At 38.2% G+C, this 19,354-nt stretch overlaps 1 protein-coding gene across 1 annotated transcript in view; it reads right to left on the bottom strand.

The window, feature by feature from the left end:
- The window catches only part of ror1 (receptor tyrosine kinase-like orphan receptor 1), a 168,975-nt gene that overhangs the window by 14,632 nt on the left and 134,989 nt on the right, over positions 1-19,354 (bottom strand). The window contains exons 5-6 of the mRNA XM_038278374.1: positions 3,490-3,617; positions 304-621 (exon numbers count right to left, since the gene is read on the bottom strand). Of these exons, the coding sequence (XP_038134302.1) occupies positions 304-621; positions 3,490-3,617 (446 nt within the window). The remainder of the gene's footprint in view (positions 1-303; positions 622-3,489; positions 3,618-19,354) is intronic.

Genomic DNA, 19,354 nt, shown 5'->3' with positions numbered 1-19,354 from the left:
AGATTTTGACTTATGACAGAGTTCCCTGAGTTCTACACAGAGTCCTCTGGGGTCTCTCCACAGGTGGCTCTCTCCAGCTCCAATTGAAACTGGAGACATTTTTCCTGCTAGTTTCATCCTTGGTATGCACTGTGTTTTTCCCTAATGTGTGAGCTTGGATTTCTAGAGTGCTTTGCTCTTTTCCTTAATTGCTTTTGATGCATTTCTTAATTTTAGCCAGAGAATGCATGTTAGAGATGGGCTGTTTTGTTTGGTGGACAATAAGGTAATGTATGCCGCAGCAAACCAGTAGAGCAGTCTTACTTTTATCGATGGGCTCAGCCATGGGGATCCCAATCCGTAAACAGTTGGCAGCCTTCGGGCTGTCAGAGGCAGCCAGCTCCTCACAGTTGGGCAGTTTAAGGCTCTTCAGTATGATGGGGTTGGAACGGGCAATGATGTACTCAGTCTTGCATAGATCGTTCTCCAGTATCTCACATTCGTCCTTACAAAGGTCCCTAGGCCTGTCAATGCCTGAGGTACGGTCGCATGTTGGAAAGGCAAAGTGGCAAAGGGAAGGGATGGCAAACTGGGAGCAACGATCGGACAAGTGATTGGAAGTTCCGATCATGGTGAAGGCAGCTGAAAAAAACAAAAAAAAAAAACAGGAAAAGGTTGTGATTATTGGTAGAAGGAACAAATTAAGACATTCAAATTAATTTTAGAATGAAGAAAGATTATACAACTATTTTGAAGCGTTAAGTGAGACTCGGTCAATGTTACCAGTCTAGTTCAGTTCCCTGTCCAGTTCCCATATAAGCAACTCTGATCTTTTTTTATTTTCTTTTGCCATCAACAAGGCAGAAAAAATGGAATACAAAGAGGATTTTTTTTTTACTTATAACTCATAGCTGTACAGTTATAAAAAGCATTTGCTTTCTCTGTGGTTGTCATGACCACAGCAATGGCTCTGTCCCACGTAGGAATAACATCAAGACTACAGCACATATTGTCCTGATTAAAGTGACCATAAAGACAAATAAAGGTGACATTTATTCCAAGATGCTCGGTATCGATGCCAGAATTTAAACATACATGATATACAGCTGTCAGATTATTATGATACAATGGCTACATAAATCTGAAGTATTAGAGGTCCTTGATGTTTCGGATTGCTGTCAGGGTTCAGGCGATGTTTGGGCCATGAACCAGGGGGTGAAACCGACAGCTGCATGGAAGTCATCAATAACAAATAAGCAAAACAAAAGAACAGAAGCGGAAAGGCAGACATTTCTAAGAGTATGACACTGTGGGCCATGTGTGCTCCATAAAGAGAGGAGACAAAGCTGAACTCTCTCTGAACTTTGATGTCCTGCCTGCCTTCCCAGACATGACATCAAAGATTGAAATTTACAGATGAAAATTTATTTATTTTAAATAGAAACTTACACGTTTGAGGAGTATAGGAGATATGATGTGCATTAACAAAATCAATCAAAATAAATGTATTATACAAGGACAATTGCTTTCTATATTTTTTTTCTTAACTATTTGTACTGATCATTTTATGGGCATCTACACTTGTTGAAAAGTAATAATGCATAGATTGAAATATTAAATAAATCTTTAAGTCACTGGTATTACTGCTGGTGGAGGGGGTGGGGCTCATTTAAGTACTTTTTAAAGCAGTCAAAAATATCCCAAATACCTCAATAACCTTGAATAAAAAAACAAACAAAAAAAGCCCCCATTGCTCAATTTGTTATGATTATGGCCAAAGTTACTAAGAGTCACCATGAAGGCCCTTAAGAACCAAAAACAACGCTGACATTTTCCAATACTAATGTCAACATTGCAGGCTAAACGTTGGATTCCAACAAAAACAAAAGTGCTGGATCACATGTGAGAGTGTGATTTAAATATATAAGATGTCCCGTTAGTGTGATGCAAGAAAATACTAATATTCAAAAACAAATTTATTTTTATGTTAGAAAGAGACATGATTTAGTGTCATGGTGGCTGAGGTTCCAGCAAAAAGTTACTGTGATGGTAAATCTTTTTAGTTACGGTAATTAACGTGGCCAATTACATGGTTCAGGCCATATTTACACTGCAATGAAATAGATCTCGAAATAAACTTTATACGTACATGACCAGAGGTTATGTGCATTTTTTTTATGTCTAACTTGCTAATTTCAGCTGAGAATAATTTGGGATTTCATTTTTTTTCCCTCAAGGAGTGTAATATATAAAAGAGGAAAACTATATTTCAAGGTGTTTGACAGAAATGTTTTTTAATGCAGCTAAACATTTGCAAGATTTCGAAATTATTATGTTTCAACATTTATTATCATATTCCAAACCTTTTTATATTTATTGAAAAAAAATAAGGGAGATATAATTTATTGACCAAAAAATGGAGAACGCTTAGGTTTTTGGTAGATTTAATAAGTATGGTTATTTCTTTCTTTTTTAATAGAATTTTAAATTAAGATTAAAATTTTTTGAAATATATAATATATATTTTTTAGATGTGTAAGATAAATATTTAATCTTTAATGACTAGAAAAGAGTCATTCCATTTTTCGTCAGATTGGTAACGTATTTCCACCTTGGGCGCAAAAATCTTTGCCCATTCGTTATAAGTTGTACATGCGCATTAGCTCCTCTGCAATACAAAGGTATAGGAGAGCTTGGGGCGCAGCTCTGGTGTGCCTAGAGCTGACAGGAAGTGTATCTACTCGCTAACTAACCATAATGGCGAACTGCATGTCCGACGCTAAAGCTTTATTCTGCTTTTCCTGCCTTATTTCTTAAAGGTCTGGATCTGACCCAGCATGGATAAAGACAGGTAGGACTGATTTAAAGCACTTTTTCCCCCTCAGTGTCCTGTCTGGGAATGTGGCAATAATAATAATTACATTGATGCCAAAAAGAGCCAAATAAGGCGCTTAAAGAACCTTTTAGAAAAGGCAAAGAAGTATGAACAATTTGGGATCGTATCGAAAATAATATAATATAGTGTACTTTTTCTAGGTGTTTATTAATTTGCATAGTAGCTCTTAAACAAACACATTCTCATAAAATAAATAGTTTTTATATATTAAAAAATATAAAGCTCACTAATAGCTTCTCCATTATTAAACTGCAAAAATTGGTTTTTGGTATATGTCTATTTTGAATTTATAGCTCCACCAGCCGCCAATGGAGAAAACCCCCTAAAATATTTTACAACATTTGACCTGCAAACTATTTTTTTTTCTTTTTTATTTCTGTCCATTTCATTGGTGCATCACTATCTTAAAAATGACTCCTTCATGTTCCCAGCTATAAAATCTGCTTGATCAAAGATGTGGTTTGAATCTTTTACTGTAGATAAAATTAAGTGCTGTGTTTACTTCCATTCAAACTGGAAATACTATTTGATGAGATATAAAAATGAAGAAAAAGGTTAACGTATTAATAATACAAGATAACAAATAAACTACAGCACAAGTGTGTTTTCCCCACCTGTGATCTGAGTCTCAATCTCCCCCTGCATCTGCAGGGAATCGACGTAGATGCTGCGGTTTCCGATGAAGCGAGCACAGGCTATGCCTCTGTAGGGCTGGCAGAATCCATCTTCATTCAGATCCACCCTGACAGCACAGCAGAACAGGGAGAATAATCACTTTAAAGTCATCTGAAGACTAATACCACATATTTCTGGGTAACTTCAAGGGACAACCAAAAAGAAAAACAGATGGCAGCAGGAAGAAAAAAGCTGCTAAAACCACATAGCTGCAGTAGATAAAATCACCTCAAGGGGTCAGTCCAAGTTTGACTATTGGGTGAAATCATACTTTTATCTAAGAGCCCGGTTCTAGTTGCTGTAGTTGCTGCTGTGTTTGCTTGGCTAAAGATAAGTCACACTTTTGTCAAAGGCTGAGATTCAAAAAAACTAATGCATTCAAATCACAGTTCACAGCACATACGTAAACCGCATTAAGAATTAATATTTGGCTGATGGTGGAGAAATGTCACTACAGGCTGTAATTTAAAACATGTGCAGAGCTGTCATGGCTTCACATGCATTCAAATTCCACTTAATTTGAGGGATTTTCTATGTCTTTTACACCATCTTTTTACCTCTTTTAAACTCCCCCCAACACAACCTTGGTCTTACTCACAGTGGCCTGATCTTTCACCTCTCCTGTTCTATATATACACATAAACACACACACACACACACACACACACACACACACACACACACACACACACACACACACACACACACACACACACACACACACACACACACACACACACACACACAAACCACATGCATACTAGCAAGCTCCTCGCTCAGTGTGAGATCACTTAGTCTTGAGCTTTAAGTCATGCCATATGGAGACTTTAAAACCAGGCGAAGCCACATTAAATAGTACAGGGGAGGACATGATGCCACTGGGCATAGAGACACGTCATTGGCTCATGTAAAGTACATCCTCATGCCTCAGAGTCAGTAGTTGAAATAACAGCAAACAGAAGCAATATCTTTTAATTAAACTTTGGATGGATAAACTGCAAAGACTTGAAAAACAGATTTGGAAATATATGTACTAGGATGCAGTGCCAGGTAAACTACCAGCTTTTTAAAAGCCTCAAGTCTTTCGGGGGCAGTGACTCTGCTGCATAAATCTCATGTCAGCAATCTTCCCTGTGATTGTGAAAGCCTTTCAAATGCAATTCCATGGCATTAAATTTACACTTCAAACCGGTTTTACATTAAATTCAAATTTTCTGTGAGCCATCTATATTAACAGACATTGGTGTTTTGGAATAAATGACTCAAACAATTTTTGGATAATGTTCCAATTTATGAAATGCACCTGTCCAATTGTCATCGGATCTTTAAAAAAAAAACAATAATCTCAAGGTGAATACAAGACATTAGTGGTAGGGCTGGGCAATTAACTGCAATTGCAATATAATTGATATTTAACAAAATACAGTTTTCAAATCACAAAGGCACTCATTATTATTGGCACTATATTTAGGTGGTGGTTAAACACTTGAAGTGGGTTTGTCGTCAAAGGTAGAGAGAGTTGCAGCTAGCATGCAGATCCATGCATGCAGGTAGAAGTAAATACTTTTTCATGCAATAGTGCTTTTCATGCATGTTAATGACCTGTACTTATACACTCACCGGCCACTTTATTAGGTACACCTGTCCAACTGCTCTTTAACACTTAATTTCTAAGCAGCCAATCACATGGCGGCAACTCAGTGCATTTAGGCATGTAGACATGGTCAAGACAATCTCCTGCAGTTCAAACCGAGCATCAGTATGGGGAAGAAAGGTGATTTGAGTGACTTTGAACGTGGCATGATTGTTGGTGCCAGAAGGGCTGGTCTGAGTATTTCAGAAACTGCTGATCTACTGGGATTTTCACGCACAACCATCTCTAGGGTTTACAGAGAATGGTCCGAAAAAGAAAAAACATCTAGTGAGCGGCAGTTCTGTGGGCGGAAATGCCTTGTTGATGCCAGAGGTCAGAGGAGAATGGCCAGACTGGTTCGAGCTGATAAAAGGGCAACAGTGACTCAAATAACCACCCGTTAAAACCAAGGTGGGCAGAAGAGCATCTCTGAACGCACAGTACGTCAACTTTGAGGCAGATGGGCTACAGCAGCAGAAGACCACACCGGGTGCCACTCCTTTCAGCTAAGAACAGGAAACTGAGGCTACAATTTGCACAAGCTCATCGAAATTGGACAATAGAAGATTGGAAAAACGTTGCCAGGTCTGATGATTCTCGATTTCTGCTGTGACATTCGGATGGTAGGGTCACAACAGCGTCTACAACATGAAAGCATGGATCCATCCTGCCTTGTATCAACGGTTCAGGCTGGTGGTGGGGTGTCATGGTGTGGGGAATATTTTCTTGGCACTCTTTGGGCCCCTTGGTACCAATTGAGCATCGTTGCAACGCCACAGCCTACCTGAGTATTGTTGCTGACCATGTCCATCCCTTTAAGACCACAATGTACCCAACTTCTGATGGTACTTTCAGCAGGATAATGCGCCATGTCATAAAGCTGGAATCATCTCAGACTGGTTTCTTGAATATGACAATGAGTTCACTGCACTCAAATGGCCTCCACAGTCACCAGATCTCAATCCAATAGAGCATCTTTGGGATGTGGTGGAACGGGAGATTCGCATCATGGATGTGCAGCCGACAAATCTGCGGCAACTGTGTGATGCCATCATGTCAATATGGACCAAACTCCCTGAGGAATGCTTCCATTACCTTGTTGAATCTATGCCACGAAGAATTGAGGCAGTTCTGAAGGCAAAAGGGGGTCCAACCCGTTACTAGCATGGGGTACCTAATAAAGTGGCCGGTGAGTGTATATTGCTTTTTCAAGTCAGGAGACTTGACCAAAGCACTTTACACTACATTCAGTCATTTACACACTGATGGTGGCAAGCTACATTGTAGCCACAGCTGCCCTAGGGCTCACTGACAGAAGCGAGGCTGCTGTACACTGGCACCACGATGCCCTGGAGTCCTGGACTCCTGGCAAGCACACCTTCAAAAACTTAAACATCAACAAGTTTAGGGTTGGTGCAAAAGAAAATCGAAATAAAATCGCAACCGCGATCTGGTTAAAAATAATGCAATTTAGATTTTTGGCAAAATCGTTGAGCCATAGTAAGTTCATGGACAGAAGTAAAATTTTTATAGAATAAATGAATCAGTTAAACAATATTAATAATAATTCTGTATCCAACCTGCAGATCCAACAGCAGATCCAAGCCGATGGAGGGGGAAAAGGCAGAGTTTGATCTTTGGCAGATTGGTTTGCAAAATTCAATATTAATTTCAGAGGAATTGGAACTACCCTTAGTGTTTAAATCTGCAACTCACAAATAAGAACCCATTGCCATCCACATTTGCAAAATCATGCAAATCACAAACACTGTTCCAGTGATACTAGGAGGGTGGGTAAGCTTGGTGCGAGTCAGGGGTCAGTAGGTTCCCTTTCTCTGAGGAGGGTTAAGTGACTGAGAGGCCAAGGTCAGTTCACCCTTACCCCTGACTGTGCACATCTTAATGGACTTTCCAGACACAGATGCACACAATAAAATATAAAGCACTGGTTCGCTTACTGTCTGTTCCCAATATCGCATTTAAAGGTGGTTTAAGCAGATTATATCCTTAAAATATGGATATTCCTCCAAAAATATTGACATTAAAGTGAAATTTGTAATGTGTTCAGCCTGCAGGAGCCTTTACAGACCTGCAAAAGCCACAAATGCGGACACATCTTTAGAAAAAACACACCAAAAAAAATAATAATAATAATAATAAATTCTTTAGGGTAAAAAAAAGGAAAAAAAAAAAAAAAAAAAAAAAAAAGATTAACCATAAATGTAGATAATGAAAATGATTTAGCAAAAACGGCAAAGCTGGTTTAATACATGTACATTTTCCGGAGTGATTAGTTCCTGAATAAGATGAAGCACAATTAAAAGAAAGTAAGACCACAGGAAAGCACACACACACACACAGGCGTGCAGAGACATGCACAAAAATAGGTTGGTGAGGGCTGGAGTGTGTCCAGGCAGCAGTGCGTCACAGAGAATGTGGGACACACACAACCGTGCGAGGAGAAAGCCACACACAGGCAAGCAAATGACAAGGCATAGCAGACAATCCACCACGACTCAGTAAGATCTCTGCGGTCAAATAATAACTTTGCATGACCGAAACGCTCTTTAACAGAACCAGGTCTTTTCAAATGACAAATTACCTAAACTATCCTAATGGGTCGTAATTTGTTTTAGAAAAATTGGATTTATAGTAGCCCTGTTTGAAACAAATTTATTGAAAAATTTTAAATCTTGCATCATTTCATTGTGTGGTGTGTTTGTGAGCGAGCAAATCACAGGGAAAGAAAGCTGAATGCGGTTGCTATTTGGGTAAACATTTGACAGTTGTTTGGGGCTTTTATTTTACACACCAATGCCACGGGCCCTCTGTATAGTGTTTTATAACCTTCAATTATAAGGAAGCTTTTCCCACTCAAACTTGATCTACGATGGAAAAATAAAGAGAAAGAGAAGGCTTTATGTGAAAGATGAACAGGAGACTAAATGTCCAACTCAATTTTTCCTAGTCATTTTATTCTATCCCTCAGGTATGCAAGAGGTTCGCTCTCTTTTTCCCAAAACTACAGGAAGCTGGAGCTGAGCAGCGGATGCAACTTTAGAAAAAGCTTCGCTATAAAAATAAGCCTCTGTCTACCATTTTATATTGGAGCTTTAAATTAGGGATTGTCCAAAAAAAGGGGAAGAAGGACCAAAATATTTCCATGCAGAAAATGTTTAATACTTGTTGTGGCTTCCCTTATGAAAGACAATAGACAAATGGTGACAACAGAAAAAATGTAGAAAAAGACATCTATACATCTGTACAGATGCTGCAAAAGACTTGAGACTGGGTAAATAATCATCTTCCAGCCATGTGACTGTGGGCATGTAGAAGGACTTGAATTCTAGAAATTTGTGACAAAATATACAACCTAAAAAAAAGATCCAATCTAATCTGAAAACTCTTGAGTTATTATGCAAGTAGAATAAGAGCTAGAATTTCTATTGACGCAAACCTGGTTTACCTTAGAAGGACTCATGCTTTATTTGCTGTTCAAATTACTGACTCAGGCGGCTGAATACAAATGAGTGCAAAATTCTTTAGGATTGTTTCTTTTTTTTTTTTATGTTTAAAACCAGGAAGTTTTTTTTTTTTTTAGATTAGATTAGATTCAACTTTATTGTCATTGCACAGGTACAGGTACAAGGCAACAAAAGGCAGTTTAGGTCTAACCAGAAGTGCAATCGCAGCAAGTGCAGGATAAATAATGGTTCTATAAATACAGGACATGGGTTCTACTAAAAGTTCTGAGGTTTGCTGGGATTTCCTTAGAAAACTTTTTTACCAATCTGAATATATGATCCGATTTAATTATTGGTGTAAAGTGCCCTGAGAATAATGTGTTGTTAACTGGCGCTATAACAAATAAAACGCAAGGAGCAATTTTGTGCGAAAACGGAGGGACAGGAGCGCGGAAAAGAGCGGGGATCAAGGTGGAAAAAGGGTCCCAGCGTTCTTGCGCACTTCACTCTTCTAGCTGGTCCAACTTTATGAGTTGTTTTCCACAATGGCGGTCATATAAACAAAACAAGCTGGTAAGGCACCAAACAGGAAATACGCATAGTGTGGAGCGGATGTAGATTTGACCAATCAGATGCCTCTGTCTGTGACACTGTTTGCGGTCACCTATAATTTTGGAGAGGTTCACTAGAGTTTCTGCAGAAAGGGTGGAGCCATATCTGTGTTAACTGCAACACAAACGCAGACGACCTGGTTTCTGCGAATAAACCAGCCTTAAGGCTCAACTTCTACATGTTTAAAGTTATTGTGTCATTTCTTCTCCCTCACTAAGCAGGTTTTCATTACTTCACCAGATAAGGAAAGTGGACAGTTTTAAATGTTCCATTAAAATAAATCCAAGTAAGAAATATTTACCTAATAAAACAAGCAAATAAATTTATATCTATATTAGGGCTGAAAACACATAATCAGATTAATGGTGATTAATCGATTTTTGAAATAATCATCAACTAATTCAGTAACTGATCATTAACTCGTTAACTGGAGTATAGAGACTGTAACATACATTTAGCTGATAGAGCGAGTGACTTAGAGCAGTAAGAAAATATATAAACATTTAATATTTAAGATGGAACAAAAAGTTTGTCTGTCAATCCAGAACTCCTCAAATAGAAAAGTTTTAGTTTCACCTGGTCTAATTTCGTAAAGTCTTCTTGAAGGAACCTTTGGCTTTCCAATTATTAATCAATTCCTCAAAAAAATAATCAACAGATTAATCAGTTAATTCAAATAACAAATAAATATATATGTTTATTAAAAACACCATGTAACATGTCAGTTTCATGCACACATGGATTTTATTTCAAATATTTCTGAGTAAATTATTTCAGGTGTTTCTAGACCCACGTTTGTTTTTTGCTGCATGACAGGAAGTGTATGAATAAAATAAAGCTATGCTTTGATGTTTGTGGCGACATAGAACAGCTGATGACAGATAACATTGGAGGCAAAGGGAGTTTACTGCTGAGAAGGTAAACGGATGGGTTGACTCCACTATTATTCATCTTCAAGGAGAATTTAAACTCAACATCAAAGCTCAAACATCTACAATCTTTTAAGACTTCTAATCGATCAAGATGTCAGGCCGCGCTCCACAGGATAACCAGTCCTATAATGGCTCTACTCTACAGCTGCTGCTGTTTTTCAAAAGGACACCGAGACTAGTGCTAGATATAGTTTTATTATCCTCTTGTGCAGTTTATTCAAAATCTTCCACTGAACCTGAGTCAGCCTCACATGTCTGTCGGTAATTCTAACTGTTTATATCTCCCTCTTAATCACATTAAATAAATACCTTTGAGTGGAAGACTTTACAGAGTTTCCACTGTTTGTTTCAAAACTGAGCTTTTGATAATAGATGGAATCTTCATGACAAATTCTTACCTACTTCAGAGATATTTGAGCATTGATAAAAGGTTTGATTCTAGTGTAATTTCTGCTTTTATGAAATTTCAGATTTCATTCACAGAATTTCTTATAGTTGCTGAGTGAAAAGGAGATGAGCAGACAGCAGCAGGAGCCCACATCTGTTTAACCCCTACTGTGGCTGTCCCTCATCACGTGCTACAGAACTCGCATATGTGGGAGTGTTGGTCGCTTGTGCTCTGCGAAGGTTGCTAGGACCCAGTTTGATGCCCACAGCCTGCACTCTGGGTCCCTGAGCAAGACCCTTAACCCCACACTGCTCCCCGGCTGCCGCACAATGGCAGCCAACTGCTCCTCAAGGGGATGGGTTAAATGCAGAAGTAAATTTCTACAGTGTGAGATCAATAAAGTTTATTATTATTATTAGTTATCATATTGCACGATTTCTCTGAGTAAACAAAGCTGATAAATTAAATTAATTCATGGCCCTGAAATGTATATGAAGGAGGACTACCTTTTCTCTTTCATACGTTTGATGATATGAGTGTAAATAGGCAAGAATTATACACCTTAATGTGTAAAAGTATAGCTAAAGAGACTCTTGAAATAATTTCTTTTAACAAAATACTGTTTCTTTCCATGTGATTCCAAATAGGGTTGATGATGAGCTGTAAATTGTAATTTGTGCGATTTGAAAGGTTTGGAACAAACAGCATACTGTCAACGTTCTCCAAACCAGGATGGACTGTCCCGCTGCTATGAGAACTGCCAGTGTGGTTGCACCGGGTAAATATCCCTCATTGACAGGGAGCCAAAATGGCCACCAGAGGCTGAGGTTGACCGGGAGTTCTAGTTGCCAGTGGCCCATGACCACACTGGGAATAAAGAACGAGTGAGGGCAACTGAGGAGCCGGCGATACAAAGGAAAAAGAGGGGGCGCTCCGGGTCCTCATGTTACTGCCGCTCAAAGATGGCAACAATGGATGCTTCTGTCAAGGAGAAGGAGTTTCAGGGTTAACTAAGAAAGGAGGGAAGCCAAGGAGAGGCACACAGGATGGAGGTGATGTGCTCTGCTCTCATTTACAAAAAAAAAAAAAAAAAGATGAAGTCTGGTGGAAAGTTGTTCACATAATTGTTGAGAAATCAAAGTTTTTCTTGGAGTTCAGTTTAACTTCTGTAACTGTCAAAGTTACTATAATGCTGTCAATCAACCAACAACTCAAGCCATCAACTCCTAAAAAAACTTTATCTTTAATCTTTTATAATTTGAATTAAAGCAATATATTAAAATATACCAAAATCAAATCTGACAATAGCTTAAAAAAAAAAAAAAAAGCTAAGCGGATCTCACATTAACCATCTCCTGATGTTCCTGATGTCGTTTTGCTGTTGTTGAAACATGAGCTCCATCTAGCCCCATTAAAGGAGTCCTCACCCAGAAATCTGACTCATGTTAAAATGTGCGTTCTGGTGTTGAGCTTCGATTAAAATCTGTAGAAAAATACGGAGTGTGAAAGTGACTTGGTAATCTGTGTGAGCTCGATGTTGAAACCAGCCCAGAGGAGCATGTTTCCACAGAGCCCAATTTTTGTCCTCCCTTTGAAATGTCAGCCATCCTAGAAGGATGCTGACATTAACACACCTTGCTATCACCACTTTCCCCTCTACTCCACTAGAACAGCAAATCCAAACAATTAGGTATTCACTGAAGACATTTGGTGAATAAATGCCTACGGTGTCGCTACCTGATCTGTCCCAGAAGCACGATTCGTACCATCAGCTAATTTTTGCATGCACAACCAGATTTACATACGCGTTTCAATAAATAATGTAATTATGGTACTAAAATTATTTATTTTTATCATTAAATCACTAAAGAACGATAATACACATCTTTAAAAAATACTTAATGGCTTTTCGGACACAATTTCAATGCCTTTTACATTTTCTCTGTTATACTGCTTGTCTGACGTCATGATGGGACATGCTCAGAGTACCAGATACAGCAGTAGGACTTTTTTTTTATTATTTTTTTTTATACAGTGTCCTGTCTGGCAATGTGGCAATAAGAATAATTGTCTTGATGCCAAAAAGAGCCCAACAGATTTTACTTTCACAAGTGTAGCACTTGTTTCGTGCATATAAATTGCTTTATTATAATTATGCAGCGAGTTTTACAGTTTATATGGACACTGCAATGTAAATAGAGCAGAAAAACAGAAGAAGAAAAAGGAAAAAAAGAGAAAAGCACTAGGACTTGCTCAACAGCCGATACCGCACCGTGACATCACAAACCAGTTGGTGGTAGTGTTCTGTGACAAACATGGATGTCTCCGATAAAGCACATTCAAATGAAATTACTTTTAATTAGGTATGTAATAATTTCAAATTTAAAGTACTTTCAGAAGTTTGTATTCTGAATGTGACCACACTTTTCCTTTAAATCCAAAGCTGAAAAAATTAGCTCCTGGAGGTAGCGTAGGATCCCATTTCTGGTGCAGGAAATGGGATAAAATAGAGTGTTAAAGTAGAAAGGGTTTTAAGGCATTTAAAGCAAAAATGCAATTTAGGTCTTTAAAAAAAAAATAAAACCAAGGGCGACCCGGATGTATATCTGGTTGCGCACAAATGAGCTGATGGTACAGATCAATCTTCCGGGACGGATTGGGTAGTGACAGGTATTGCCGACTATTGTGCAATAGACTGGGAAACACTGGTAAAAAAAAAAACCATAGAGAACTGCTAATATTACTAAAGCTATATCCACATTAAGACGAAACACCCAGGTCTAATTATCCTGCATACCCTCATGAGAAATAAAGGCCGTCCGAATTAGTTTATCTATTTTTTCCAAAAAAAGAAAGTGAATCTAAAGTATATTTTAGATTGATTCATTCAAAAAGATATCCTCGCTGTGACTCCTTTAAGTCAGGCAGCTAAGTTTAAGTCAGGCAGCTACATTTCTAGGTTTTTATCTTTAAGGTGAGCAAATTTACAATGGCTACTGTCAATACAAACAATATATATCAGTATATGCCAGAGAAGCAAATGAATCAGTTGCTGGAAACATAACAGTTTTTTTTTCTAAAAATGTTGTAGCAGAAAAAAATAGATTCATTGTTTACTGGAGTAAAAGCTGAAGTTTTAAAGCTGAATTTCACTGAAAACATATATTTAGTTTATTACTTTACTTTTTTTGGACTTTAATACTGATTTAATCTAAAATTGCACCAGAATGACTCTTGCATTTGTTTGATGTGTTGGAATTTTCTTATTTTGGGGGGAAGGGCATTGGCCTTGAAGGCAGGAAGTCAAGACAGAATGAAGCTAAGAGCTTTTAATAAAAGGGTGACTACATACTTTGTAATTCAGCATGCAGGAAAAGAACTGAACATCAATCCCGTCACTCCTCACAAACACTCCTGACCCGGTGACATGACTTCCCCGGAGGACTGTAGAGAATTAGAGCTGTGCCAGCGGGAAGCACAGCTTAGTGTTTGGGGAGAGTGAGGAGAGTCAATCAGCCTGTCAATTAGGACAGGAGATGAAGTGTGCTGCCAAAAAACATCCATTCTGTAATTTTCTAGATGAATGCATACAGCCTCCTGCAGAAATATTCGCAATACCTCACAGATTGCCAAATGACTCCCAGCAGCCTTATGTTAAATATTATGACAGACTAAAACAAAGTAGTTAATAGTTGTTTAGAGTATGGAAAATGCATGTTCTTATGAATCCAAATCTTAAATGTTTGATATGACAAAAACTTTTGCTGCATGCCTTTGAGGGTATGTCCAGTAGCTTCTTATATATCTAGAAATGGATATAGTGACTCTTTTTTCACTATTTTTTTTTTTAGTGAGAATGGATGGAGAGTTTTTAATAAAAAAAAAATTGCAAATCTTTCCACACATCCTGGATTAAATGAAGGCCTGGATACAAATCATACATTTTCAAAACACTTTTTGTGATGGTCATTGTCCTGCTGGACCCTCTGCCTCAATGTCAAGTCTTTGAACTGTTGCCATCTTCTTCTCTCTTCATCAGACTGTTGTGCAACAACAGAGAGTGTTCAGTCAGAGGCTTTTCCAGAAACACTGTAAAACGGACCCCTACAGCAGATCGTTCCTATGTACATTCAGCATCTACAACTTAAAAAAACAAAACAAAACACACAATGTGAGTTTTAACGATGGTTAATTCCCCCTTGGGGTTTAAAAAAAATCATTTCTGGATTTCTGATTTTCTGAATTGAATTAAACATTGATTTTCCTGATTTAAAAAAAACTTAAGAAAATGCCTTTACAACTTGTTGTTGTCACCACCATCATCAGGAGAATGTTCTCTGACTCACTCAGTTTTCCATTTAGTCAAAAAAGTAAAAATTTGGTTTCAACTGGTCAAAGTGCTTTTCTTACATGTTGCTGCATCCCCCTTTGAAAGTTCAAGATGTATGAATATTTTTGTATTGCACTGAACTAGGGCTGAATTCATTGGATTGATCATGATTAATTGATTATAATCAACTAATTTACTAATCGATTAGAACCTTTGGCTATCGATTAATTGAAAAAAATTATCAACAGATTAATTGGCACACAAACAAAAAGTAATTTCCCTCTGGGATTATTAAAGTATTTCTGATTCTGATTGATTTGTTAAATAAATTTTAGTTGCAAAAACATGGCTTCCTTTGGCTTGTCACATTGATTTGAATGATTTAAAAATATGAACATATGGCAAATATAAAAAAATCAATAAAAAAATGTATATAGATGATGAGATTGTTGGCTTGTGAAATTCTAAGAGAATATTGGACGTATTGTAAATAAAGTTCCTTCCCTTAACTGTTTGTTATGAAAAGCAGTCCTTGAATTGACTCTAGGTTGCTTGCAACTTTGGCGTGGAAGTAATAAGAGGAAAAAAAAAAGAAGAGAACACGCACAAAAAAAACAAGCATAATCAAACTCCATTTGCCTGAAGAAAAGATGCTTCAGATTTAGACCCTCCTCCCCTTTTAACACACAAACACCCTCGCACACTGACAGAGAGTTTACAGTAATTTACAAGAGTTTATTGTAGGGATCGCAGATCTAAATCTGAACACACAAAAAAAAAGGACAGGAAGACACATGTTTTGGCTGGGTGGCTCCTGAGCAAGCATCGGAAACATGAACATACATGTTTTAACAAGAGCACAGCTTCCTGGTAAAAGCAGAATAATCCATGAAGAGAGTTATTAAGAGTTGCTAAAGACAGGTTATGTGGTGAAGGAAAACACTACTATGCTAAGAATCCCATAAATAATCCCTCTTTACACACTCCGCTATCACTGATGTCTGAGGAGACAGAAAACAAACAGAGGAGGCTTATGTTTTTGTTGAATATAAAAACACATTCATCCAGTAGTTAAACAAAGTTGCTAATCAGTTGTTGACATCAGATTTTGGTAGTAGGAACTTTTCACTTTCACTATTTGGCAGATTCATTTATATAAGCTACTGATGTGATTAAAATAGTTATGTAACTTTAATCAGAAAAAATACATTAGACAATAATCAACAAATGTCCTTTATAAGTTCAGACCTGCAGTCAGACATTTTTAAGCATACAATGAAAAGACAAGTAGTTCAGAACATCCTGAACAAACATGACCCATAAAGGTCCTTATGTTGATTCATTATGGGCTTTTCCTCAACAATCGTTCCAATAATGATTATGAAAAGAGGGGCTAAAGCCAACCTAAAAGTATTATCCCAAATTTGGCTTTATGCTGTGCTAAAAAGGCCAAACATGGTTACGCTTGAAGTCTCACCTGTCACCATAATTGACTCAGTTTTAGCCTAAATAGCGACAATTTCTCATTTAAAAAAAGAGCAAAGAGAAGCACTTTTTGCAATTGTAGATGGGAAAGATATCTGTGCTTTCGCTCGGACAGGATTGGGAAAAAAGTTTGATTTATCAGCTTAAGAAACGTCACAATTCACAACTACAATTGGCCGAAAGCCTATTATGGAAGGCCGGTACTAGCTGGCACGTCACCCAATCATCTCAGAGAATTGTACTAAACGTTCCTCCTTTTTATGGAAAGACTGAATGGCAGCCTTCCCAGATTGATAACGTAGAACTAAACTCAGTTATACACATATCTATCTGTTACTGGCAGGTTAGGGTCAACTGGGCGATTAGTTGAACGTAATCTCGATCACAGTACTCTACTGTAGACCTGTTAATCAAGAGTATATTTTTCTTATTTGACATTACCATCTGAAAGTCTAACTCTGAATGAGATGTCGCATAGAGATCCAAACTGTTTGGTCAGATGGCTCTAGAGGCGCCCAGCTGTGGGTGCATATTGCAGCTACATTGTGGGGCTCACATATATCCAGCTCTTCAAACTGGAATCACCCATAGATATTGGAACCTTCTCATGGCCCCATATGGGTCTTAAACAGTTTCTACAGATTTTACATACCTTCATGGCCTCTTGCTATGAGGCCCACATGTGGCCTGCATATTATGCCAGTTCATGGGTCAACAACAATGGGCAACTTACTACACTGCAAAATTTTTTAATCTCAATAAGTTTTTACTTCCCTAAAATAAGAGCATTTTTTCTTGAATTGAGGAGGTAAGTGAGACACTTTGCCAATCCAACAAGACAATTTACATTTAAAATAAGAAAAAAAACAATTACATTGTCTTATTTCAGGTGCATATTATCTAATTATCTTATTTTAAGAGTAGAAATACTCATTCCATTGGCAAACCATCTTGTTTACCTACTCACATAAAGTGTAAATACACTTAATTTAAGACATTTTTACTTATTTTTAGATTGTTTTCAGTGTAGGGGTTTGGTTAGGCAGCCTAACCTTCTAAGCCTGTATAATACCAACCTAGGCCTAATTTGGGCCCCAAGCTGTGATATTTACACATGAAATACAAAATAAATATACTTAAAGGGGCCAGAAGTCAGACTTTATAGCCCCATTTACACTACCCTTGAAAAACCGATCCAGGCCCAGACCGGTCCGAGCTTGGATCGGTAACCAGGCCAAGCTCAGTTTTGACGACCGTTCACACGTCACACTTATCTCGGTTATCTCGACTCCTCGCCTCCTAGTGACGATGTGCGGTATTACTGCTAGGATTGAAGGAGGGACTCAAGCAGCTGGTGGCGGTAATGCACCAAACGCTGTTTGTCAACCGCCGTAAAACCCAAGAAGAAGAAGACGAAGGAGGAGGGAATCAAGCAAATCAAAATGGCGGCGCCTGTCACATTCAGAAAGTTATGCTTGATTATTATTGCTGTACTTCCGTGTTTGCGGTGGGTCAGGCGAAGACGGCAACCTTGCGCGGATGTACTTGAATGGAGTGTGAATCGGCATGTTCAGCCAGTCGGCGATGACGCGGTCTGCTCATGCGCTCTTGTTATCAGAGAACCGAGCCAGGAAAAAACCGAGCCGAACCCACCTCGGGAACTGGTCTGCAGTTAGCGCGGTCCGGTTATGTCTATCTCGGTTCAGTTCAGGTTGTTTCCGTTCACACACGACAAGTTATCTCAGTTACTGAGCTCGGACCGGTCTCGGCTCAGTTTTTTAAGGGTAGTGTAAACGGGGTATATGTTAAAATATGTTTGTTGGTGTTGGGCCTCAGCTAAAACCTAATGATAATCCAAAGTGTATAAGTGGGCTCTTTGTTTAAAACAGAAAATCCCACAACGGTGTTCTCTCCACAGAAAAGCAATTCTGACCCTCCTCCTTCAATACATGATTTGTTGAAGGATGCTAACATTGTGCAACCTCTGATTTGAACCATCAGGAAGGCAAATGCAGGCAGTATGTAAATGATACAGCTTGAGTCACTTTTTACATACTGTAAAAGACTGGGAAACTATGTTTAACCAACTGTGGCTAAGTGCCAATGTTTTTAACTGTGAATGTAAATACAAATCCTCATTTGCACTCTCAATAAATAAAGGGGATATGAGATGTATGTAACTTTGATTGTCCCCTATTGGGGTACATTCATTAAGCCTATTTTAGTGGGTTTGCCTTGGTCTACAGAAATAGACAGTTTTAAGCTGTCCAACTTCTTTAATATTAAGATCTAAACATAGCGGCATTATTCACATCAAACCAATAAGCAACAAATGCTTTTAGGCCTACACGTGTCTTGCTTTTGATTCCAGTATCTGGTGAGCTCCTTCCAGATGTTGTCCACATTTATTTCTATTCCCTGCATCTAAAGAAATGAGTTCCCCACCTTGCCCTTGCTTGGGCCCAAAATATTGGGCTCACACAGGAATGTTTGCTGGTTCCATCCATGAGACTTGAGTAAAGAAATGAAAGTGAAGGAATGAGGGCATCACCTGGACTTAAATCCCACAATCTAATCAGAGAAAATTTGTGACATTAATCTCCTTCTCAAAGGCAGTTTGTGTGCAAATGAATAATATATTTATGGGGGTAGAAATTAAAGGCAGAACTATAAACAAATACTGATTTAAACATACAGAGCAGCACTGAACCCCTTTTCACACATGAGATGAGTGACAGTAATGACTTCCCTTTTCTCCTGAAGCAACAGCATTCAGTCAGTCAGAGCGAGTTGAAATTCTTGTGAACAGATTCTTTTAGGTGTAAAATAAGTTAAATGCAATTAGTGCTGCTTATGCTTGACATTTAGACCAAAAGTTAGAGCTAGTTCCTTCATTGCAGAGTTCTCTCCAGTCATATGCGTGCAATTTGATGGGCGCCAGGGCTAAAAATATAAAATTT

Source organism: Cyprinodon tularosa, unplaced genomic scaffold (genome assembly GCF_016077235.1).
Source record: "Cyprinodon tularosa strain WSP-4 unplaced genomic scaffold, ASM1607723v1 ctg140, whole genome shotgun sequence".
Taxonomy (NCBI): domain Eukaryota; kingdom Metazoa; phylum Chordata; class Actinopteri; order Cyprinodontiformes; family Cyprinodontidae; genus Cyprinodon; species Cyprinodon tularosa.
The sequence above is the reverse complement of the archived record's forward strand: the minus strand, read 5'-3'. Positions and strand labels throughout refer to the sequence as shown.